This window comes from Empidonax traillii, unplaced genomic scaffold (genome assembly GCF_003031625.1).
Source record: "Empidonax traillii isolate 1590-97213 ecotype Southwest subspecies unplaced genomic scaffold, ASM303162v1 scaffold1:size7828297, whole genome shotgun sequence".
In the NCBI taxonomy this organism is placed as follows: domain Eukaryota; kingdom Metazoa; phylum Chordata; class Aves; order Passeriformes; family Tyrannidae; genus Empidonax; species Empidonax traillii.
In genome coordinates, this window is record NW_020955194.1 from 5,214,426 (window position 1) to 5,241,033 (window position 26,608).

Consider the following 26,608-nt stretch of genomic DNA (forward strand, 5'->3'; position numbering starts at 1 on the left):
TTTTCCTGTATGATACAAACCAAAATAATTATGTTCTATTATCAATATGTCACTGTGCTGGAATTCCCAGGGAGAGTCAGTGACATTATGGGCACAACTCTTTCACAGTGTTACAGAAGGACCTATTGATCTCTTACAGCGCTCCCTTAGAGTGCACAGATCATGTGTTTCCCCTCTGCAAAATTGCCTTTTGTTCTGAGAGACACAATAAGGTCTCTCTGATTTAGTTGTGTGTTTTAATGTTAAATTTGGCTGACAACTTCGGGAATTCTGTACGTGACTTGCATAATGGCACACAATTTTTCACACCGTAACTTAGGACATTTTTATAAAGCTATTTCTCATACTCAATGCAAGGCAACAAATAGAGTCTCTGAGTGTTATTACTTAAACAAATAATTCAAGATGTTGAGCAGTCTAAGTAAATCATACATGAATCTATTCAGTATTGGTTTTCAGATATTTTAGGTAATAGAGTGGCAGCACGTGTTTTAACTAGAAATTACCTTGGCTGGAATGGGTTGTGCATGGTGTAAAAACAGGGATTCCCAGTGCTGTAGAAAATTTGTGATGTTTTGGATTTGTTTGTTCCATGAAACAGAAACAAGGCCTTACTAAAAAATGAAAGAAGGATTGGAAGCAGCTCTTGCCGCTCTGAGGAACAGCAATCTGAAAGAAACTAAGATGGAGTCATGGCAGAAGAGCTAATAGCACTGAAGTCTGTTCTGTACTCATAAATTTGTATTGATTGGGGAAAAAAATTAGTTTAGCACTGGAAACTATCTATAGTTCTGTTGTCTGTTTAAGAAACCCTCCCAAAGAATTGGTATTTTCTAGCAAAATGTGTTTTTCATAAAATTCCCAGCTAGCTCTAATGAGTGTTGCAGTGAATACCAGAACAACACTGCTGACAAGAAAGCAAATGTTTTCTGTGTAATATGGATTCCCAGTTCTGCATTGCTCTGTGGTAGAAGTGGATGTGCAATGTAGGTCAGCACGGTGTCAATTCTAGCAAGTCAAAGTACAGATGCTTCCTCTCAAATCAGTCAAGGCATCTGTCAGACTTCACAAATTAGAAGTAATACGGACATGTGAATTTACTTGGCACTGCAAAAAATAATCACTGTTTTTTATTGTGGTTCTCAATAGCTCGCATACATACAGAAATATTTCAAAATTGGTGGGTGCACATAAAACTTGCACAGTGACTAAACCTTACAAAAATTATATTTCTATATTTTTAATGCACTAGTCAAAGCATCAGATCAGAAACTTAGCTTGCATTTAAGGAAAGAGTGAATAATTTTTTACCATTGTTATGTGGGGAAAAATCTCAAGTATTTCCTTTCATCTTTCACTGACGTTGTGGAGAAAATATAAGCTGTTTTTTAGCCAGTTACAGCAGTGAGGCTCAGGTTCAGTACAATTCCAAGTATGTCCTATTAACATAGTTATGTTTCTAAGATCCTCAGTAAAATAAACCTAAGACTTGGTCTATGTAATTCTGAGTTTGTTTCTGCCCCAGGAGGGAGCACCTACTAGGCAATTAATTTTGTATCACTTCCTGCGTGTTTAGGGTATTTTTGTTTCTTTCCTTTTTTTTTTCCCCCCAAATTATTTTTCCAATTTTTTTCTCCTAATTTGCACCTTAATTGCCAAGTCTAGTTTGTGTTCTAGCTTTATTAGTATTCAGTTTTGCTTTATTTGTTTGAAGTAAGGGTATGTACTTGAAATAAGGTAAGCACATCTCTCCTAAACATTAGAACCCTCTTAAAACCAATGTATCTAAAAGAATCCTGTGAGTTTAGTTGTACTTTCCTCTTTTACTTTGTGTCATACATAATTTTTTTTATTATTACTTTTACTTTTTTTTTGTTGGTGCTTGAACTAACTAGACCTATTGTTTCATTTCAGTTTGGAAAACGTCACATTGAAGACCTTTTTAATGATTTTCGAGATGGACGAAGACTTCTGGAGCTCCTGGAATGCCTTACAGGCCAAAAAATTGTACGTGGTTTTTAACACATTTACTGTATATTGAAGCCTTGATGTTGTGATAAGTGTAGTAGGTTATATTCATTAATTTCTGCCACTGATGAGTACCTGTGGAAACTATTTTTAGGGGTCTGAATATGTTTGACTTCCATTTGAAACTGAGAAAACATTGTTACTAAGAGTTATATTAGACAGTAGCCCTTTTCTAGGCATATATTTGAAATTAAAATATTCTACTTTGTTTTATGCATTTATTAAGGAAGTTGGGCAAAGAGAAACAAGACTGAGGAAGGGTTCATTTAGCTATCTAGATTTTAGCTGGAACTGGATTTAATGTGTAGAATTAGAATGTTTCGTTAATAAATTTAATACATACAGTCTATGTGTGGGATTTGTACTTGCCTGAAAAGAGAGAACAGCTTGCTCTTATCAACCTGGAAATTCTAAAGTGACACGTCACACATATTTCTGAATCTCCTCTCTTGTGTTCCTGGTTGGACTTTCTAAGCTTAGCATCTTTCTCTGAAACTTTCTCATAAAAAAAGTAGTGATGCAGGCTGGAGTTTGAGAACTAAAATCCGGAGATAATATATTTGTAAATAAATATTAAACAGACTGATTATTATCTGTTTAGTTGCCATAGTAATGAACCTAAATTGCTAGGCAGAATACAACTAATCATGATAAATAGAATCTGAAATTATCTGATTTTATATTCATTTCAATGATTCATTCACTGAAAAGTGTCAAGGTACCAAATTACTTTCTAAATGTGGATCCAGCTTGTTTCACAATTAACTCTATTCCATATTGAGAAGCTGCGTAAGCCCAGAGTCTCTTGTCATAAAGTTATGAAATGAAAACTACAGGTGTAATATAAGATTTAGGATACCTGTAATGTACTCTAGATTCTGATTTTGGTCAGTCACATTTGTTTTACTTTCTTTGTAGGCAAAAGAAAAGGGCTCCACAAGAGTTCATGCTCTGAACAATGTCAACAAAGCACTCCATGTTTTGCAGAGAAATAATGTAAGTATTCAACCAGACAGGCTTGGAACATCCTATAGACAGCATACAAAATGTTTTATAGGTGTTAAATCAAACTTTCCTCTGTAGTATACAAGTACTGGACTCGAGGCAGTTTTATTAATGTGACTTGGATACTTTGTCATTCAGCATCAGGGCAAATGTATTTTAAAGAGTTCAAAATCCCCTTCCAGCAAATTTTGAATAGTACATCTATAATGGATGTTATCTGAAGACAGATCAACATGCATGATTTTGTGCTAATGCATGGTGTTTAAAATAGATTTTAAAAAGTTAATTACAAGAAGTCATCCATAGCTGGTTACAAGGTGCTATCTATCAAAATATCTACTCACAACCTCTGACAGTTTTGAACTCTGAAAACCAAGGCTTTTCCAACAATAAATTTTTTGGTAAATTTTCAGAGGTGTCTGTTCCTCATGGTTCAAAACATTAATCATATCAAACCCACTTTCAATTCTGCTTTGTGAATACTGACTTTTCAAGCCAGTATCCTGTGCATCATTATTGAATAAATATTCTCATAGTATCTTCCTTATGCCAGCACTCTAATGGACCCATAACTTTAGCAGACATTTCCAGTGACCAACTAATTTTATCATATAATCTCCTCAAGAATAAATTCAAATAAACTTAAACACTCACTTAAACTTAACAGTAGGAGGTGACAGAATAAAGATAATGTATTCTGTGCTGCATATTATATTGGATTTCTTGATAGCTGCAGTAGGTCACTAAACATACTTGAGTTCAACTGCTGAATAAAGCTATTTATTTTATAAATCTAAGGTAATCCATCTAAAGATTTGTGCATAAATGAAAGTGACCTTCTAAGATTAGCATAAAGACCTGCAGCTTGATTTTTATTTTTATTTAGTGGAATTTCATGTAAATAAATGGAAGAAAAAGCTTTTAATTGTTCAAAATCTGCAACATATGATATTATTGGGGAAAAAAATCATCAATATATTATTCCACAGTATACAAGAAGGTTTTCACTGCATACCTGGTGACAAATGTTTACAGCAAATCTTTTTTGAAGTATTCAATACATATCATCTAAGTCTATTAATCTGCTATATATTCAGTTTCTGGAAGACAATAATAGTCCCTCTCAAATATAGGAAGAAAACAGAGTATTCCAATTTTAGAAGATAGAAAAAAACCATGGTTTTAGAAAGTGAAATGGTCATCCAGTGGCCATCATATTCATGTAATGAAAACCTTATAAACTGTACACAATATAAAAATTAGCATAGTATATGTAGAGGTATACTTCATACTTGTTGGTATGAAGCCAAAAGACCTGCCTACAAAATAGTTTCCTTAACCTTCAAAAGTTTGATGAATGATTTCTGTGGGACTTCAGGATTGCAAAAATCAATGGTTCTAAAGCTAATTAAAGCCTGTGAGTAATCTAAATTTTGTTTTGCGGGTATGTGCTGTTCTTGCTCTAAGATTCTGCAGTCATCTGGACATTAACACTGAAAAATGCTTCTGCTTCCAGTCAATGTATTTTACAGATTTTTTTTTTGTTCCTATCGAAAGTCGAGAGTGGGGGTAATGTGGGGGACGAGGGGGTTGCCTCAATATAGGTTTAGGTTAAGTTCCTTAAGATCCATTAGGGAAATGTTCCAAGACACAGTTGGTTGGAATTAATTCCAGTCTCGTATGCTTTTAAGACAAAATGTTCAATTCTTAAAGAGCTCTAAGAGAGTTCTTGACAAAATATCTACCTAGTATGGATTCATAAAAATAACTTATACATAGATGCACTGAAATAATAATAATTTAAAAAAAAACCAGCTTATTTTGAGGGTGCAAAAGTTTTAGGCAATGTACAGATGTAACTTTTTAACTACAAAAGTCCAAAGTGCAGCAGAGAGAGATATGGAGGTTGTAGTTTGTGAAGGAATGAGGTACCTTTCCATGTAAACATCAGTTCTGACCATGAAAAATGGCATCTATGAAACAACAAGGATGCAGATTTTAGAGTCATAGGTCTATCCAAAAGTACAGGACTTAGCTTATACTGTCTTGTGCTCATATCCCTGGATTTGGCTTCTTTGTTTAGATAGCATGAAAAATGGGGGAGAGTGAAGGATCATCTCACATGTGCAGGAAAGAGTATTTCAGAGTGGTAAATGCATTATGAAACTGCAAATACACGATATAATTATGCTAAACAACATTACTGGATGAACTATTGTGTACAAGTCTTGCTTAGATGACAATCACTGCTTATTTACTTTCCCCATTTTTCTCCATTCTGTATTCAAGAACACATCCTGCCTTTCCTTATACTTTATAGATGTTAATTAAGGAAAAGCAAATTCTATTTTAATCTAAATATGTAGAATAATATCTTGGGTTTGTAAGTTCTTACTCTGTATGTGTGAATTTCAAAAAATTATATGATGTAAGGTAACACGAAGTGTTATGTATGAGATTTTTTCTGTCTCCCATCAGTTTTGTGATTTGAAACTGTAGAGGCTTAATATAAAAGAGTTCAAGTTATTATTAACTGTTACTTTTAATTCTATGTTTTCACAACATGCTATAACTGGAATAATTGATACTGCAGATCACTGCTGGCTTTTTGCCAGAACATTAATTGTACCATTTGTAAAACATGAGTTTTATCTTTATGGAACAACAGAAACCAAATGGGATGTTTACCCTAACCCATCGCTCCCTTCCCCTCCAACCTCTTATGCTTGTTATTTTTCTTACACAATTATCTTTTGATTCTCTATTAGGTTGATTTGGTAAATATAGGGAGCTCAGACATTGTGGATGGAAATCATAAGCTGACCCTTGGTTTGATCTGGAATATAATCCTCAACTGGCAGGTGAGTGGCACTGCTCCTTACTTTCCATGCAGTACTTTTATTCCATTGATCTTGTTCCCATTATTATCCACTAACAACCTACAAAGTAAATATAGACATTGCAATGTGCGAAATCAGCAAATTTTATTACACTCTGTTTACATATCATCTTAATAATCTTAATAGTTATTATTAAGAATATTAAGAAGATAAAATAGTTTTTAGAGCATTAACAGAAGCTCTTTTGACTGTAATTTCACAGTCAGATATTGTAAAACTATATATATAACAGTTATAATAAGAAAAAATGGATAGACAAGACCAATGTAGCTTTCATAGTCACTTTTCTTTTTAGTATCTTAGAAAGACTGTTTTTATATTTTAATAAAATAATCCCATTTGTTGGTTTTTGCTACTGACCCATCCTGCCAAGAATTATTTTTAGTACACTAAAGAGCTGCAAGGCTGCTAATTTTTTGAAGCAGATGTTACTCATTTAGCTTCCCTTGTCTTTAGAGAGAAAGGGGTGATTATGGTATGGGACTTGTAAAAAACTTCATGGTAGATGAGGACACAAAGTAAAAAAAAACTGAGACAGCAGAAAAAACAAAAGTTAGAAGAACTAACATCTAGATGCTTTGAGTCTATATCTATCTATGAATTTGGACTGAGTCTGTCCATTCATGTTGACTATGTTCCCCAAGCAATAAACTACAAGTTTTTCATAGCGTTACAAGAAAAGATGGTAGGAAACAAAGTCTAGAAGACTTCATATTAAAAACTAAACACTCCTATCAAAATCACACGTGAATCATTCCTTGAAGAAGGGAATATTTTTATTCAAATTTTACAGGGTATGTAGTGAGAGCAACAAAGAAAAGCTGCAAATAGTTAACTCACTTCTTCCTTTGTTTCCCATTTCAGTATTCCTAGTTTAATTGCATAAAACTCTTCAAATTACTTATTAAGAGCAGATGGAATATGATACCTAACTGTGCAACTTTTGCCAATAATCCTTCAGTCACTGTGTTCCAATTTGCATGAATTATGAACTGAGATGACTGTTCATGTTCAAATTAGTATTTTGATTTGTTCTTATTTTATCCTGAAGCAAAGTGTTAAAGGTGTGCTTTAGCACTATCTGTGTACCTACTAATTTCTTTTCAGTTGCTCCCACCACTCCTCTTAACACAAACTTGCACACACACAGAAGACAATGTTCTGGTATAGTGTGCTGAGCTTTTTGACAGCATGCGCTCTTGGAGTACCTCCTGCCTGCAGTGCACAGGTGGTTATTTTCAAACTTCATCTTGAATGTAGTGATAACTGTGAGGGCATCTGTGATGGAACCCAAGGCTTCATTTTGAACTAGCCATGCATGAAAAGTCCAAGGATCATGTTTACAAAGCATCAATTAAAAGTGTGATACCTTCTTGTAATGATTCAGTCCATTTTTCATCTAACTTTGAGTTCTGTGTTTCAATTTGCTTTTGTTCATGGATTACTGAAAGGAAGTGACCTGCATATTCTGGACTTCTCTTTTTATTTAGAATTTTGTAAAAAAAAAATTCAAATTTGTTTAGAACTAAATTGCAAATAATAGCCCTTGGTTTTACTGTATAATGGTTAATAATTAAAAAAAAAATATAAAGACAGATTTGTATTTGGACTTTTCTCTCTCTCCTTTTTTTTTTTTTTTTAAGAAAGAAAAAGAACACTTGGCAGATGTTGGTTTGCTGCCTATTTTCCTCACAGTATTGGAATAGTTCAAAGTAAATTTGTTTATTTACAGCTCTGTGGAGAAAGACTATTCTTTTCTGGATTGTCTTTAAGTTTTGAAGTAATTTTCATGATCTAGAATATATTTGTGATTGTCTTGTCCTGTTTACATACTGACAGCACTTCTGGTAAAACAAGGCTATAAGTTTCTTAAGAAAGGGTGCTGATTCCTGTTGGTTCCAGCTTTCCTATCACAGATTGCCCCTGGAAATAAGCAGCTGGAAGCACAATAAGCTGTTCATAAAGTCTCAGGGCCACCAAACTTATCTGCCAGTTGCCTACAGTTAGTAAAATGTCTTGATAACTTATCAAGATAACTATGTTTATTTATAGTCTGTAGAAGGCCTAAAAGAATTAGACAGTAATACACAGCCTACTTGATGTAATACATGCTGCTGGTGTATTTGTAATCCCACTTTTACAGATCTTTAATTTCTGTGTTATTTTGTTGCAGATAATAAGAAAAAGGTTCCCCTTCCCGCCCAGTTTAGCATCCTGCAGCCAGCACCACATAAACTCTACTTATATATGACAACACAACAGTCTCTTACAAAAATGTCAATCACTTTGTGTAAAAAAAAAAAAAAAAAAAAAGAAGAAAAAAAAAAAGAGAGGTGGCAGAAGAAAGGTGCATGAAGGGAATAATGAGTCAGTACCAGTTCAAGTGGATATCAGCAGTCCCATTGAGGAGAAGCAGTGGTAGAGGCATTGCAGCAGACAAGATTTGACTCATTCTTGCCACTGTCATTGCTGTTCATTAGAAATATCCTGGCTTTCTGTATCCCCTGTGGTGATCGTGTCCTTTCTTATCTAGCCTGTTTTTTTCAGATTATTATTAAAAGTCTCCCTGAAATTGAACCATCGTTCTGAGTTGAGCACCTGCTGCCAAAGCTCTTTGTGCTACTGCATCCATCAGACTTTCTATTTCCTTGAAGCTGCTGCCCTCTTTCTCACAGCTCTGTGATCCCAACCTCACTGCAGCATTAGCATTTAAGTAAAAACAGAGCAAAACTAATAATTTCTGAACTGTTATATTTGACAAACTCTCTTAAGAGTGGAAAAAACATTCTCTATTGCAGTGTGTAAGTTCTTTTGTTATGTTTTTAAGAGCGAACTGATTTTCAGGTAAAGCATGAAAGCAAGCCACTAAGAAAAGTCTTTGGCGAGACTCATGGGCGGAATCTTGACTTTCTTTAGAAAAAATAGCAAAAGAATAGACATACAGAAGGCATATATTTCAGAGAGGTGCATTTCAACAGTTTTTCAGCCTTATTTTGAGACTTATTAAAAGTGTCAGGGTTATTGTGCACTTGTTGCAGAATCAGTATTTTAAGAGAAATTACCATTTTGTTTTATTGTGAATTTTGATTTTGGAAACGAAATATTAGTAGTTTTGTCAATCCACCCTGAATCAATGAGCAAAGAATATCCTTTACTTTGACAGATGTCTTGAATACCTATGAAAACGTTCTTAAAAGTGTTTTTTCAAGTGAAATACTTTAGTGGTTCTAACTATAAAAAAGGTAATCTTTTCAGTCAGAATACCTGAAGTATAGCAAGTAGAAATATAAAGTTGTTCTATCAGGGAGCTATAAGATTCCCATTTGATAGAGAAAAATGAAAAATTCTTACTTTGAGAACAGTTTTCTTTTTGGATTACCTTTTTCCCTCCCACTATTCTGAAGTCTGGCATCCTGAAGCCAAGTACCAGTCTTACAAAATATTACATGCCTGAGTGTTGGTTTTAAAGTAAAAAGATGTAATGAGAGCCTTAGGTCATGCTGTGTTCCTGTGTCATCTGACACACAGAGCTACACGAGTACAGGCTCCAGGACATGGTCCTGCAGTGGGAGGATCAGAGATCCACTGCTGCTGTGAGGCAGCGCTGGCTGTGCTGCTTTTAGCTGCTTCTTAGTGTTCTGACAAGAATAGCAGCGCTCCCATTCCATTCACAGCTTTCCATTTGGCAGTTTGGCATTCCAGAAGTCATCTTGGTGATGTCTGTGTTGCCCTTTTTCCCCCTTCTATCAAAATTTAATCTTTTCTTGGTGGCATAGCATATGCCCATTCCCCGGGAAGAGCAAGAATATCTATTCTCTGGAAGTCAGAGTTTCCTACACTTTAAAGCTTTATGTCCTGCCAGGATATATTACATTAGAAAGGAGAAGTAACAGAGAAATAAGTATCAGAGGTCAACCTATCATCTGACAGTATGAGGCAGAGTCTACTAGACACTTTGAAATGGCTGTAGTTTTTGAGCCTGGATGCTGAAAGGGTTTATCTATCCAAAAGCTCTTCAGGTTGACATGAACACATCTATATGAACTACTTTCTCAACAGTACATCTTAACCAAGAAGCCTTCACAAAGCTTCCTTCTCACCCGAATGTCAGCCAGCACTTTTCTGCACAGGTGCTGATCTTGTTTCAGGACCCAGCCATCCTGCAGAGAGTGTGGTGCTGCACCCACAGTGGCGTGGCATGGCATGGTATAGTTCTGAATGGTGCTGATGGCAGTGCCCTTTAGGACACTCTGGAGAAAAAAGTGACTCCAGTTGTAGAAGCAGAATTATCCATCATTGCTCACTGAATAGGAAGTGGCCTCAGCATTCAGGATGAGATCAAACCCTTTTACTTTATTATTTTCGATTCCTGACATTCCCTAGGAGACAATCAAAAATCATAAATTTAACAGCCTTCTCTGCAACAACACTGTTGCAGAGAAATGCAGGAAAAAGAGAGCAAATCTTTATCCATTGCAAGCAAATATGCTCAACAAAGGAGAGATTGAAACTGTTTTGTATTCATTTACTCAAAAGTAGAGATAAATACTGGTTTTGGCTCCATGCGTTTAGATCAAAAGGAAAACTATCACCTGGATCCTTCTGAATGATTGCCTTCCTACAGTCCATTTTTTTAAATCAGTTTGTTTATCTAATTTCTTCAGTTCATATAGATTGTTTCTTTCTCTTATGTTAATGCCAACTCAAAAGCTTGATCTTTTCACTATGTTATGAACCTCTATACTTCTAATATTTTATTTCTCCATTCATTCAGCTATCCTTTAATACAAATATATGTTGTATTTTTCAAAAGTCATGGTTGGCTTATAATATTCAGAAAAATCTGCATTTGTAAATACAAGCACATGATAAAAAACCAAAATGAACAATGAAATCTTGGCTTGGACAACTCTCCTCAACTATAATTTTAATATTTTCTAGTTTTTCATATTGTTTAAGTGGGGTGCAATAGATAGTAATTCCAAAAATTTTCTTCTTTTTAGCATCCAGAGTAATGAAAAAAACACAATTTTTTTATTTTGGCAGTAGTGAAGGGATTTTTGCCTGGAAATACATAAGGCAAATCTCTTAGCTTCTAGCTAAACTATGTAAATCTACTTTGGCAGCCTCAATAATGAAGACACTAAAAATATTAACAGTAAACTCAAAATACCCACTCAGACATATGAAGCAAAAATAAAGTGTATCTTTACTAATTTTCTTATACCTTATTTTCTGTTTCCTGATGTAGAAATGGAGACAACTATAAAAAAGTTCTATTCTTATCTGACAGAATTTTATATTAATTTTTGTTGGTGCAAATTACAATCTAAGACTGAAATCAGGAATGTGCCCCATAAAATTTATAGGGGATTGATTTCTCCTCCCATCTTAGAAACTAATAGTATATAAAGTAAACTTTATACCTAAGTCTCAAAAAGAAAACTGAAGACACTGATACTCTCTGGTTCGTATGTATATGAGAGCAAACATAAGATATTATTTCAGTAATTCATATCTTTACATAGTCAAATGACTGAATTAATTACCTTGAAACTACCGAGCAACTTACCAATACACAATAAAATGGTATCTCTGTTTTCTCTACAGTATCACGGTAATTAATTTTTGTTGTTGATGGTTATTCTTTCAGATTACATCTTCTGCATGTTATCTTACAATTTTTACAGTTTCAAAGTGGTCCATGCTTTATCATAAAGCAGCTTCTGCTCTGAATGTTGTTCTTCGACTGACTGATACTGACTGCAGAGCAATTCAAGGGAAGCATTATAATGAAATGCTATATTTCACAAGCGAATAAGCAACTTTATAGTTAAATTATATCTTAGGGAGTATTTTTAAAGAGCTGCTAGTCTTTCAAAGGTATATGGAGAAAGCAAAAGAAAAGAGAAAGAAAAAAAAAGTTCACTTTACAGGAAAATAATTCTTAATAGAAGTTTTATGAGCTCTTTCACTAGTAAAGAAGTTGATAAGAAATATATAGTCTACTGCGTTATGTCAAACTCTAGGCTAATATTTTTTAAAACCCTTAGGCTTTTTGTAAAATAATGACTGTAGATTGGTAAGCTCTCTCTAGTGAAAGAAGAATATTAACTATTCATTAAAAAATAAAATTGAAATATATGCAATACTCTTTTAATGCAGGCAGTGAAATTCATTTTTCATCCAAGTGCATTTATGCAAATATAGTTTGCACATTTAAGTCAAAAACATTATCTACCATGCACTGAGCACATTTATTTTGCCTTGGTACTATTTCAACTTGGTCAGTGAGAGAAAAATGCTTTTCATCCTGTTATTAACTTTTGCTATAATGTATCATATTAACTAAAGATGTATTTCCAGAACAAAGAAAATCACAAGGAGAAATACTTAATTTGACTGAACTCTGTACCACAAATGGTGCAAACAAATGTGCCTTCTCTGTGCATGGAACGTTTCACGTGGCACAGGGATGAATGTACTGAAAGCATCAGCAATAGTGACCAGCAAGTCAATATCCCTTGTCTTTAAGCATTCAGACTTGATTGCTGTCCTTAATATTGTGACTGTGTTCTTTAATTACTTAGGATTTTTCTTCTTTGAGGCTGAAACCCAGGCAGCTGAAGGATTTTTGTGTCAAAAAAAAAAAAAAGGAAACAGTCAGCTTTTAATAAGTTCAATCATTGATCAAATTCTGTCTTTTATTGCAGGTCAAAGATGTAATGAAAAACATCATGGCTGGACTGCAGCAGACAAACAGTGAAATGATTCTGCTGAGCTGGGTCCGCCAATCGACTCGCAATTACCCACAGGTCAACGTTATCAATTTCACCAGTAGCTGGTCTGACGGATTGGCTTTCAATGCACTCCTCCACAGCCACAGGTAGGAAAAATAACTTGTAATTATTTCAGTAAGCTTGTAACAAATGGCTGTAACAGAACTGGAGGATGGTGAGTCTATGATGTGGGATGTTTAGCTGCTTTATGTGTGGGAGTCAGCATTCTTTCAAATGGCTATTTGCTTTGACCTGACTGCTGGGTTTTGTGTCATACGGAATCCTCTTGTGGAGGGAGAGGGTCTAAGCTTTTGACAGCACAACCAAACATACTCAGTTCAGACCCTTTTCGGGAATTTCAGTGTGTATACCAAGTAGACAGGAGTACAGACTTGGAAACTTTTGAGAAGAACAAGGAATAGGTCCAAAACTATGCCTTTGAGGTTGTCCTAGAGGAAGAAAGAAATTTTCCTGGGGGAACTTAGAGGGGGAAAATGTGGTGGTTGTAGAAAGCCTCTCACAGATGCTGAATTGAAAGTATGGATTTGCCTCACAAGGACACAGCTGGAGAAGGTAGCCTTTGTTTTCAAAACCTTTCATGTTATTCCACAAGCTGATTTGAGTTCTTAACCTCTCTCAGAAGTTGTCTTCTTCTAGTCTGTGCATGCTTTATAAAACTCTACCTTTAGAGATTCAGAGATCTCTAGTGGTTTTGTGTACTTGGTTCAAGGAAGATGTGCAAGTAAATCTGTCTAAAAGGCCTAGTTCTTGCAGCTACAGCCTTTAGAGCAATATTTCTTTTTTCTTTTGTTGTATTAAAGGCTTAAAATAAAATAAGGCAAAATACCTCTAAAACCATAGTTTGAGACAATATATGCCTTCCAACTTAAGCAGCAAAGAATTGCAGATATTTCTTTCCAGAAGTTTTACCTGCTCTTTTAATTTTTCTAAATAAAACTGTCTGGTGAAATCTACTACTGCTGTAGTTGAAAAAACGCTGGCAGACATTTCCAGTGGCTATGCTTTACACCATCCCAGGCACAGCAGATATCTCTTGCTTCGAGTCCATTTTTCACGCTGCATATGCCTGGGAACCTTAGAATCATAAAATCATTAAGGTTGGAAATTACCTCCATGATCATCAAGTCCAACCTTGGACCAAATACCGCCATGTCCACTAAACTACCTTGTGAAGGGCCACGTCTACTTATTTTTTGAACACTTTTAGGGATTAGGACTCCACCACTTCCCTGGGAAGCCTGTTCCTATGCTTAACCCCTCTCAGTGAGGAAACTTTCTGATACCCAATCTGACCTCCCCTGGTGCAACTGGAGGCCATTTCCCCTCATCCTATAGTTGCCTAGGGAGAAGAGACCAGCATCCACCTCACCACAACCTCCTTTCAGGTAGTTGTAGAGAGCAATAAGGTTTCCTGAACCCCTTTTTCTTTTTCAGATTAAAAAAACCCAGTACCCTCAATTCTTCCACAGAGCACTTGAATAGACCAGACTGAATTAAGGTGCAGGAAGTTTCAATTGCAAGCATTGTTTGCTTGTAATGTTAGGAATGAGGCATTATTTTAAGGAAGAAATACTATAAAAGGACTTTGTGTATGCCTTTCATCTGCATTCGGTATTTATAGTGTTAACAACTGGCTTTCCCACTCCACAATGTGGGCATGAATACCTTTTTGTCTTCCTAAAACACTTACTATATACACCTTTTTAAATGACAAAATGCAGCTTTTAACTCAAACACTAACTTACATAAGTCATACAGGAACTCTGTGATACAGGAAGGACTGAGTGCTTCCTACTACTTTTGGTGCTACAGTGCTACCTCTGTTATATTGGATAGATGTGGGGAAGAAAAAATGAGAGAGAAAACTTACTTTCAAAAATGCCAAAAAAGAGTTATGCTGAAATGATATTGGATAACTAATTATTACTGTAGACTCAAAGCTAAACCCAGTAGCACTCTATGACACTGTAACTATCTTGAATTCATCTTCAGCAAATCAGTGCAGCAGAAGGCCTAGAGATATTGTCTCTAAGAAGAGACAATATCAGACTGTCTGTTTCTTGATTAGGGTATCTGATACTCAGATATTCAGATTGTGTGCTCCACAGGACCGTGTAATATCATCTGGTGTCTGAAATCAGTAATGAGAAATACCTTTTTGTCCCTCTCTGTAAGAATAGCTTGAGAAGTCTGAACATAGGCACTTACTCAGGAGCAGTCTGTGGGTGGGGAAGGTAGTTGCCTATCTAAACCATTGGGATTGTCTAGACAAATCTCTGTGTCTGCATGCCAAATTTTATGCACTGCTGTGTTCAGTTCAGTGCAAAGTTCACCAGTTGTGAACATTCATTTCCTGCTTACTAGAATTTATGCACTTTATTCAGGCTTTGTAATTCAGGGCTGCAAAACTTAAGCTGGCTCTTAGTCTTCTTCTGTCTGCTGCCATAAATCTTGCATAGCTTTCTGCACAGTGAGCCTATTTTCAATAGAAGTGAAAAAGAATTACTCCCCAGAAGTCTCGTCTCTTGCCCAGTAGTCACTGCACTTATCTGGGAAATGGCAAGTCTGCATTCAAAGTCTCTGAAGCAAGTCTCCAAGACAGAGCAGTTGTCTTCTGGACTTTAATCACCGTGTTACTCTGCAAAAGTTTCAGAGGAAGACCTAATGTTCTCTGAAGCAGTCAGTCAGTAATTTTTAAGATGAACCAATGACCATCTTAATGACCTTGCACATTATGTTCAGTGTGTGGAAACATTGACTTGTCCTTCAAGATTCAAGATACAATCAGTTAAATAGTTACACTAAGACACTCAGAGAGTTCAGGAGCTCCTAACTCTGTCTTAAAGAAATAAAAAAAACCCCTTCTCTAAGAAGCCTGATTCAGTCACTCTAAAATGCAGGTACATTACATACTTTTTGGGTGTCAGAGTCTTGGATTTAGTACCTAAAGAAGACACTTTGAACATGTACTGAAGGAAAGTTGTTCAACATGTTTACATGAATTCTCAGAGAAACCTGGTGTCTCACACATCCTATGCTTTAAAAATACTACGTATCTAGAAGGACAAACCCTCGGAAGACACTTTAAATTTAACCCATTTTCCCTGTTTGTTTTTCTGTTTCCCTAGTTCTCCTGTTCCACTTAATGCTTGTCTATTTCCTTACTCTCCATGAAGTTTTGTCCATATGTTCTTTTCTTTCATCCTCTGATTTTATTCCTCTGTATTTAGTTAATTCGTTGTTTCCGTTGTCTTTTTTCCTCCTTCATTACTGTCCCTTTCTGCATTATCTTTCAGTACCTCTCTTTTTCCTAGAAATTTTTAGATTGAAATGTCTCATGAAGAGGACTAGCACTTTTTGCTCTAATAGTCCAAACAACTATGTGTGTCTTTATGGTTACTTAGGTAATAACCTAGTATATATACTAGGTTAAAATACTTTGGTGGAATTTTTCTTTGTTAAACATTTAAAACATGTGTTCACCATTCCTGAAACCTAAAAGACTTGCATGATTTAATTGTAAAAATAGTCTTTACTGCAAATAATTTCTTTTGAGACTGAAGTCTTAGAGTTTAGCCCTTCCTTAAGATGTGTTTCAGAGGTAAGCCATAAGCCTTCTGCATTGACCTAAGGCTGTAATTTGCATCCAAAGTCCTCATCACACTTAGATATTCTCATGATGGGAAGCAGAGTTATTCAGAAAAAATGCTACCTATATTTTGAAATTCAAGTGTCATAATAAACTCATATGGTAGACCTGCTGCCTCATGTGCATACTTTTTGCACATGTTGTTGTACTACTACACTAGTTGTAGCATTATTCCTAGACTGCTACAAAAAACCAAAACCAGTCAACCAAACAAAAAAGAAAAAAAAGAAAAAATATAACAAAACCACCACCAACAACAACAAACAAACCAAACAGACAAATAAAAAAACCCAGAAAACAACCAGACAGACAAAAAACCTTGAATAATGCTACCCAAAATTTTTTTCCATAGTATTTAGATTCTCTGAAAGTGAGGGTAGATTTCTTGGTGACATTAAAGCAATTTATTTTTCAAACCAATCTCTTTCCTTTAGGAATTGTGATAATTTTGTTTCTCTTATATAATGTTTTCTGTGATGAGCAGGTGGCTTTTTGTTTTGTTTTGGGGTTTTTTTAAAGAAGTAAAGGCAGTAATTTGAAATTTTTATCTGGATGAATTCTGAATACCTCCTTAAAGGGCTTGACATAAAAGATTTTCATGAAGCACTAACAACTGTGAGAGCAGTACTCTCTGTGGGAAGCTTTCTCTCTGATAGGCTTTTAGCCCACCAATCCCTTGCTTTCAGCTGACTATTTTGTTTTGGTCAGATATTTCTAATGTTCTTCCTCCCTCATTTTATAAAGGGGTTACTTTAAGTAGATATTCTCATCTTTTTAATCACCATCTCTCTACAGACATTTAGGCATTTTAGTAATTGCTTTCAATACCGAGTGCAAGAAGCAGTGGAGTACAGGTTACTTGGCAAACCTACAAGGGCACATTAGTGAGCCCAGAGTGAGACTTTTCAGAGTATAAACTTTCCTTGAATGGCATATTCTGCATTGAACTGAATAAAAAGCAAGGCAGCAGCTGTGGAATGGCACTGTCACCCTAAGAATATACAGAAACTAAAACATTTTGCTAAGAAAGAGGTTAGTCTTGCTAGAGGCGAAACACTCTCTACATCAGGCTGGAGATCACAGAGAGTTTTTCTCCTTTACCTCTTGTAATCTTTTTCCTCCAGACAGGTATCAGAGAAAACTTTAAATTTTTCCTCTAACTTTGCTGAGGCTTTTTATATTTCTTTTTTCCCCCCCTGCCCCTTTAATCAGGATTTTGAAGTAGGAACAGGTGGCATTCATTAGCTTCCTCATCGCTTCTTCAAAATGCTCGAACTCAGCCCAGGTGACTGCCTTAGAAACGAACACTTTAGTGCAGCTGTTCCTGCTTCAGGGTGACAAAGTGAGGAGGGGAGGAAAATGACATTAAAAAGATGTCCTGGATAGAACTAAAAAAAGTTTGTCTTCAGTAAGTTACAGGAACAGGAGAAGTAAAAGCAATGGTATGAAAAGGTATGGCTAATTTTTTTCTTTAGCAAGTTAATAGGTTATATGTTAGCTACTGGCTCTTGGTTTGTTTTAATTGTGAGTACTAAAGACATATACAAGATCTTCTTAGGTACAAAAGTTAGAACAGCCAAGCCCCACCTTTTCTTTTGGAAAGGAGATGGTCAATTTTACAATCGAAATGTGACTACTTTCTACCTACAGTGATGGAAAGTTTTTGTGAGGTAGAAGTTTTTCTTTCACTGAGTGATTTTATCACAGCAGAATATATAAGAGTTATACCTTAGTTAGATGTTGATACAGCTTAAGCAAATGGCTTAAAACATGTATGTTGTTTCTTTATGACATTTGCAATTATATCTGTGTAATTAATTTTTACTGCAAGTCACATAAGTTATAAAGGCTACTGTTTTAAAGGCTTGTGATACTTGAAGAAATGAAAACAATACATCACATGATGTTAAAGTATCTTCTAGTGTTTCACTTCCTTCAGAATTCTCCCTCTAGCATGAATGCTTTTTTTCTCTTAACTTTTGTTGAATCCACACCTTTTTAAAATTTATTACCTCTTTAGATTAGAATCCTATCTCAAAAAATCTGTGGGTTTTTATTTTCTTTACTGCTTATACAACCTCAAAGGGGTTATATGGTCATAATATTTATATCTGCACTTGTGAAAATTAGCTTTCCATTTTGGGCAAGATTTAGAATGTGTCTCTAAGAAAAACAAGAGGGGCTCAGCTGGGAACAGAGCACTGTGGCGGGTTGAGGTTACTATACATAGATGCCTTCTGCCTCTGAGTTTTGTTTTGTTTTGTTGCATACTTTAAATTGGATGGCAACCTATTGGTTTTTGTAGTAACTGTGGGTTGTCTTACCCATTAATTTAATTTCTACATAGAAATCTGTCTGGATTTGTTTGGCCTTAGTATATTCCAGATTCAATTTTCTTACCCTGGCTGATCTAGTTCTGTTGTAAGTTATGTAACTGGGGGCAGGTGGAGAGTCCCTTTTATACCTTAGGAAAAATTATTTTTCTTGGGAATACATTTTGGAAAATTACAGAATTGTTTTCCTTTTTTTTTTATTCTTCTATTTTTATTTCTGCTGGTTATAGGAAAGAATTTTCACTACAAAAATGACCTTGTATTAAATATAAATTTTGATTTTTACAATACAAGCTTCTCCACTGAAGCCTTCAATCCTTTTACTTTTGGCTCTCCATAATCTTGCCATAAACTAATACAAGATCAGTGCTGTTTGAGCTGATCAGTGGGGCTAGATGAAGTTCAGCATGTTCTAGTTAATCCTCATTTCTTTGAGCATTCACATACTTGTATTGTTCAGGGAAAGGAATGAAAAATACTAGTTATTTTTCCTTGGGTTTCCTCCCTGTCACACATGAATCAAGCTGCAGATACAAGAGTAATTCTTGTCTCTTTTTGCACAATTCAAAAAATTCAGGAAAACAAATGCAGGCAGAGAATCTTTATTCAATTTTATTTCTTTCTTCTATTATTTCATATCAACCCCTTCCTGTATTTAAAACTCCTTAGAAAGCTAATAATAGTTATTTGAAATTCTGTTTCACTGTTGTTTCAGGGATTTTTAAAAGCTATTTGCCACATACAACAATTATTAATCTTCTAGGCTGTAATATCTCCTGCAGTCAAACTTGGCAGTATTGCCACGTAAATATCCCCAATGAACAGACACAGTGCTAGACACGTAGCACTGAGAAGCTGATGCTTCAAGTTGACGTTATGACGCTCTTTATTCTAGTGATGGTGCTACTGAAATGTGTGTAGTCACACACTCTTTCAACAAAGGGAAAAATCTGGAAACTTAAATTGCTGTTGGAGGGGGGAGAGCTTTTTGGTTTTGTTTTCTTTGTTTAATTAAGTCGATGCTTGTCAGAGCTGAGTTGCAGTAGGTGGCTATATACTTTTATGTTGACTTGGATTCTGTGCTGTCTGCTACAACACTAAGAAAAGATTGATAAGAATCCTGTCAGTGACTTATTACTTCTCTTATTGCTGCGTCTAAGAGGGTTCAAATTTTGCCACCTGTGGTGAGTGTAAAAAGAGATGCTGTGTATGCTCTACACAGACACATGCAGCATGCAAATTCGACCAAGGTATTGAAGACATGATGTTGTCTGAAAGTTTGTTAGTGAAACTTTTGTGTTTGAGTTCTGGAATTAAAAAAAAAAAAAAAAATCTGTGTCTTGCATTAAAAATCCTCCCTCTAAACAAGATGTCGTGATAATTTTAGCCTATCTGGATACATCAACTTGAAAATGCCCTCCTGGTTTATACAGTTGAAAAGCTGGATTAAATTGACCCTGTAAGATACTATTAATGAGGACAGAGGTTTTTCAAGAGGATTAAGAAAATTTTGTGACATTCTTCAATGAATAATTGTAAATGCTCATTTTCTTTGCCAGTGGATCCCTGACTGGTTAGAAGAAAGTATGTTAATGTGTATAGAATTTTATATCACCAAACAAGTGATGATTGTGTGAAGATACTATGCTACCTGGAGCAGCACACAACTTGAAACCAAATCCCTATGAAAACATTTGAGGGGGAGGTAGTCCCTTGGATATCATTCTTTCCTTTCCTTGTCCTAAAAGCTTTTGTCACTAAATAATCTTTTTACACCCTAGTCTCTGCAGTATTTGTGCAACACATCCTTGACAAGCTTTTTAAGTCATAATATATAGCTTTGTGGTTACTATAGTGGGTTGTTTTTTTTGCTGAATTTGCTACATGGGCTTCTGCATCCTATGCCAAGTGTTAAATTTGGAGAGAATAAGGAATTGAAGAATATCTATATGTTTGCAGAGTAAGGTGTAGAGGTGTGGTGGGTTGACCCTAGTCAGCAACTGAACACCCACACAGCCACTTGTTTGCTTCTCCCCCTGTTCCCTTTAGAACAGGGAAGAGAATAGGAGAAGGGAAAGCAACAAAACCAACCAAACAAACAAAAATAGACTGTTTCAATAAATGGAGGAAAGAAGAACAGGTAAAAAGTGATGCAAAGGCAGTAACTGATGCCCAGCCAGTCTCCAACCAGCAGACACATACCAAGACAAACACCCTCTACGCCTCACCCTTCCTTTACCCAGATACATGTATTGCTTTTCAAGTCAGATAGCACAGTTTGAGCCATCTGTCCTGGCTGTGTCCCCTTCCAGCTCCTTGACCATCACTATACTACTCACTTTGGGAAAGTAGAGTGGAGGGAAAATGAGGTCTTGATCATGTGTAAAAACGCTTCAGCAGTAGCCAAGCAAATGGTCTGCTCTGAACACCCTTTTAACCGTAAATCCAAAACATAGCATTGTGTGGACTGCTATGAAGAATGTTAACTCTCTATCCCCAGTAAAAGCAGGATGGCAAAAGTTATGCACATATAATCTGTATTGTGAATGCTTGTGTTGTAGTACAGACTTAATGCATCCAGGAGCAAAAACAGAGATTGCTGCCTAAGTTTCCTTGCAATGTCCCTAGCTAAATTTAGTCTTTTGAAGTTATTCTGCATGTGGGAAGGAGAAAACTCTAATATTTACGAACCTTTGCACAAAGAAGCAAAATAACTTGGAGTAACTTAATTATTACTACGTAAATCGCTCCTCCTTCAGAAAAAAATTGGACAGCAAAGGTACATAACTGGGGAATTATTACTACGTAAGTGGTATTTTCCCTTTACTCTCTTGACATTATTACAGTATGATTTAGTGAATGTTTTTGCCATTTATTATAGGCTGGGAGACTATTTTAAATTAACTTTTAAAAATGAATAAAAATGTAAGTAAATCTGTCATAACTAATTGCAACATTTTAATTTGTGCAGATAACAAACTTGATTTATCTGTAGTTGAAAATATACGTTTAAATCTTTTCTGATTTAGAACACTGCATCAAAATCACAAATTGCATAGTTGTTTTGCTTCATATTGTATGTATATTAATTAAAGAATATTTAATTAAACATTTTTTTCAGAGTCACTGATAACAAATTGTGATTTGTTCTAATGGATAACTTTCAAATAAAGTGCCAAAGATCATGGTCTGGTAATGTTATTTATACTGCAAATAGTGCAACTGATGATACAAGGTCCCAGATTGTGTATCTGAGCTATAATTCAGTTTTGTCTTGTTCTGTCTTTTCCTGCAAGAGCATGCAAATTATATTCTAGTGCTTTTGCACCAATCGACTAAATCCCGTGACTGTACTACAGGTTAACACCCTTCTGAAAAGTGTAAGATGGTAAAAAAGTGACATTTGCAGCTGTGCTGCATGTTTCCACAAGTCACATCAATCCTTGGGATGACTGATGAAGGAATCAAAAGCACAAACAGTGTTCTCTTCTATGCATCCAGTCTATTGGAGGTCTGGAGCACAAGTTTTGTGAGGAGCAGCTGAGGCATCTGGGGTTGTTTAGCCTGGAGAAATAGCTCCAAAATGGCCTCAGCACTTCTGTCCTGCTTACTACAAGCCAGTCCCAGTGTGCATGACCACAACATGTGATCTTTCTTGCCCAGGAACTACCTGGAACTCGAAGGAAGCAGCAAACCCACTGTGGGTATTTAGGCAGTGACAGCAACAGAGGGCTATGGGTCAAAACAGGTGATCTGGGGGAGTGAGGTAATAGACTGTCCGGACTTCATGGAAAAGAAGAAATGTGATTAATGTGATTGTGATGGACATGAATGAGGATAGGGTGCAATCCCATTAGAAGCCAAGCTTCATCAGGGCAAATTGAACATGATCTTTAATTATGAAAATAAAAAGCAGTAGCTGATGCTGATGGATAGCCTTAGAAATACATAAATAAATTGAAGACTGAAAAATAAGAAACTTATTTTATTTTTACTTTAGACCAGACCTGTTTGATTGGAATGCTGTTGCTTCTCAACAGTCACCTGTACAGCGATTAGAACATGCATTCAACATAGCCAGACAACACCTAGGCATAGAGAAACTCCTTGATCCTGAAGGTAAGTAGAAATTACAGGGGTTTTTTTTCCTCTGAGTGGAAAATCAGTTTTTCCATGTATTTGATGCTAAATTAATTTCAATTTTTTTTGTCTGTGTGAGAATGTAACTTTTTGCAAGATAAATTATAAACTGAAACAAAATCCTTTATCTTTTAATGTTATCTTTTTGCTCTATTGAAATAACTTAAACTGTCTGTATGTACATCCTCTAAAGCAACTTTCTTTCAACTTTGGGACCAGATTTCTAATGTGCATGCACTGAACTAAAAGTATCTCAATAAGTTGTTGATTTCTGTTTCAAAGATTTAGAGAATCTGCAGCTTTTATATCTTCTCAAAAGATCTTAAGTTTAAATTACCTTTTAATGTATATCCAAAATGTGAATTCAAACTCTAGAAACTCATATATTTTAAGTATGACTTATACATCTCTGTATATTGAAATTTTATCAGGATGACAACTCATATCACTATTATTATTCTCACATGTAATAGAATTGACTATTTTACCTTAACTCTGTCTTTCATATATGCAGTCATGTTTGAAAGGTTCCTTGTTTTTCACATGATATTTTTAATTTTGTCAATTTCTATATATTCTCTGCCATACTTCCTGTACTGCTGACAGCCTAAGTAATTTTCCCTAAGAGGAAATTTCTAAAAAATAGTTTACTTTAAGGCAATGGGAACAGCTATTTTATTCCCTTTTTATATAAACCTCTGTGTATATATGTATATGTGACTTTTTTTTCCATACCATGATCCATTTGCTGTATTTTCATGGAATTTCCTATTAAGCCACTAAAAAATACAGTTTTCTATCTGTTTGTCCTGTTCTCAGTGGCTCACCTCATGAGTTTTGGATGGGAAGAACTGGAATTCAACAAGAAGTAAAAATGAACGTAAAACATAGCATTACGTCTGGTAATATAACTGGACGTGTCAGTTTTTAAATAATATCCTTTTCCCCGTGTATTTCTCTGGGAGAAATATTGAAAAAATATGTACTTGAACATCTCAAAGCTCCCTGCTCTGTAACCTCACTGCTTTGTAGAGTGAAAAACTGTTAGAACAGATGGTTTTGTTCAAGATGGTGATATTTTAACCTGTTTACAATTAAAAAAGGAGAATCTCAGGAAGTGCTCACAAGTGGAGCAGAGAGTAAGATTTAAGATGACAGGGACTTGCCACCTCATAGGTGAGAGGTCTGTGAGTGACTCCTGAGTGTCTGTCTAGTGTGCAGTCAAATAGTTGTCCTTTCACCAGGAACGTGTGGGATGTCTGTATCTGGCCCTGTGGAAGAAATGCCCAGTAAAACCAGTACAGCACTGCTTGCTAGTACACTGTCTACTCAGTTTTTTGTGAACCATTGGAGGAAGAACAGGCTTTCTGCATGCTAAAGCATGAGACTGAGCTTGTAAACCCTGAATGAGATTGGAATTGAAAACTGAGTCGCGCAGTTGAATGGGTAGTCGCAGTCTTTTCTATAACTGGTTAAACTTTCTTCTTCTTAAAATAGATTAGTGAAAAAGCTATTTTCTGTATGCAAAAGTCACTTCTGAGTAGACATTTTATTCTGTTTTTGGCAAAGATACTTGCAGTTGTTTAGCCAACAACTGAAAAACTGTTAAACATTGGTGATTTTCCAAATGTCTGCTGTAAATATTTGCTATTCAGCATTGCAAATCACAGTGCTGACCACCTATTATTTCCTCCCCCCACCCCCCCCAGCCTCTAAACTTTTCCAGAGGAAAAGTAAATTCTGAACCTGTTTGAAAACATGAATTTTTGGAACTAAGATCTTTGCTCATGGTAATAAATTTGTTGCAAGACTGAAAAGCAGAATTAATGGTATATAAGTAAGTGAGAAATCTTGTTTGAAGGTTCTAGCATAAACTTTCTGTAATTTTACTTTTTATATTTATAACTTCTCTTAATTAGGTGCTCAAATATCTCTTTAACAGCATATTGTGGAACAACACTGTTTTCTCTGGCCACAAAATGCTGCTCTCTTGGAATAAAAAGGGAGTATGCAGTGGTGAAATGTTATTTTCACATAACTTAATACTTGTAAAAATAGTACACATGTAACTTGTGAACACTTTAAAATTTGGTTTTGTTACTTAAATGTTTGATGTCTTCATGTTTTGAAAAAATTAAGTAGAAAGGAAGCCACTATTCAGTAAAGACCTACTCTTCTGCAGCAATGTATAGTAGTAAAAAAAGAAAAGGTTTGGGGTTTATCTTCTCAAGTTACTGATGATTGAATGTTGAAACAGATGTCTAGGGAGTCTGTCTTAGCAATTAGATTTTGAAATGTAAATATTTATATTTTGCCAAACTCTGGTTTTCTAGGTTGTATATGAACTTTGTTTCTGAGGTTGCTGATATTTAAAGTCTGTCCCATGAGAAGCAGTCAGTTTATTTGTGAAGCTGTTGATATTTTACGTTTATCCCATGAGCACTCTTTAAAATGAGAGTTAAATCAGAGTTAAATTGCCATTTCAATCAGTCTTTAAGTATTTCTTCTAAAAGCTGTGTTATGTAAGTTAAAGCTTTCATGTTTTGATTCATGCAGAGATGATAATTCTTATTATTGTCCTTACTTATATAGATTACTAGGAATGCCTTTTCATATCAGTAGTGTATCTTAAAGAAGGTGCTCTAGTTTGGTTTTTAAGCAAGTAAACTTAACAAAACCTACCCTAGCACATTGTATTTATATTAATGATGCTTGCATCATTAGAAAGAATGCACAAAAGTAAACAACTGGCATCTCCAACAGATGTCACGTCCACTCTTTTTCTGTGTCCTTCAATTATCTTAAGAAATTCCTTCTTTTTATATATGCAAGTCCTAACGTAGTTTGACAACATTACCTTGGTCCTGTTTTGATACATCGACTTTGTATCTTGTCTTTGAAGCTTGATGTCTTCACAGAGTATGTAACCTAACTATCTTCCCCTTAAAAATAGCAAGCAGTATGTCTTACTGCTTATAGCTTTTCTTTAAAGAAAATTAGCTAAGGAAAGGTTGTGATTAATCAGGTGTTATCTGAAGATACACTATTTTTATATAAATTCCCAAAATAGGTGACATATGCAGTGTAGATTAAATTCTGCAAAGCAAATCTGCAATCAGAATGTTCATGATATTGGGCAGGGGGGAAAGAATCAAATAAACTTGTCTGCAAGAGTAGAGTGTGTGGTAGGAACTTTATTCAGTTCTTTTTGCTTTCCTTTTTGGACAGAAGATATGAGAAAGCTGACATCATCCCACAGCAAATATTTTAAATACATGTTAACTGTTGGTTCTTTGGTTTGATGTTGTTCAAGGGGATTTATTTTCCTCCTTGATGTTGAAAAGGTATGTAGAAGAGCAAAAGGGATGAGTTTCTTTCCTTTCTTCTGTCCTGAAATAACAGTGGGAGACTGAGCTCTATTTGGATGCAGGAGTTGAATGTACATTAAATTTGCTGATGACTCCAATCTAGGGGGAGCTCTGAACTCCCTTGACACTGGAGAGGTCTTAGAGAAAGATCCAGACTAGAGAGGTAGGTATGAAATTTAACAAGAGAAAGTCCTGGATTCTTCACCTGGGACAGGGTAGTCATATAGGTGCAAATTGAGGGAAAAGAATCTCAAGAGAAGCACTATAAAAAGGGATCTTGGAGTTGGGTTGAAGGCAAGTTGAACATAACTCTACAGTGTGCCATGGCAGCCAGAAGAGCCAACCATGTCCTGGAATGCATCAAGTATTGTGTTGTCCCATTCAG

The 26,608-nt window shown here is 35.5% G+C and overlaps 1 protein-coding gene across 10 annotated transcripts in view; it reads left to right on the top strand.

Annotated features, from left to right (window-relative positions):
• Positions 1–26,608, top strand: part of DMD (dystrophin) — a 996,724-nt gene that overhangs the window by 200,145 nt on the left and 769,971 nt on the right. For all 10 annotated transcript variants that reach the window (XM_027888128.1, XM_027889056.1, XM_027888040.1 and 7 more), the window contains 5 exons: positions 1,915–2,007; positions 2,947–3,024; positions 5,802–5,894; positions 12,647–12,819; positions 22,716–22,834. In XM_027888128.1, the coding sequence (XP_027743929.1) occupies positions 1,915–2,007; positions 2,947–3,024; positions 5,802–5,894; positions 12,647–12,819; positions 22,716–22,834 (556 nt within the window). The remainder of the gene's footprint in view (positions 1–1,914; positions 2,008–2,946; positions 3,025–5,801; positions 5,895–12,646; positions 12,820–22,715; positions 22,835–26,608) is intronic.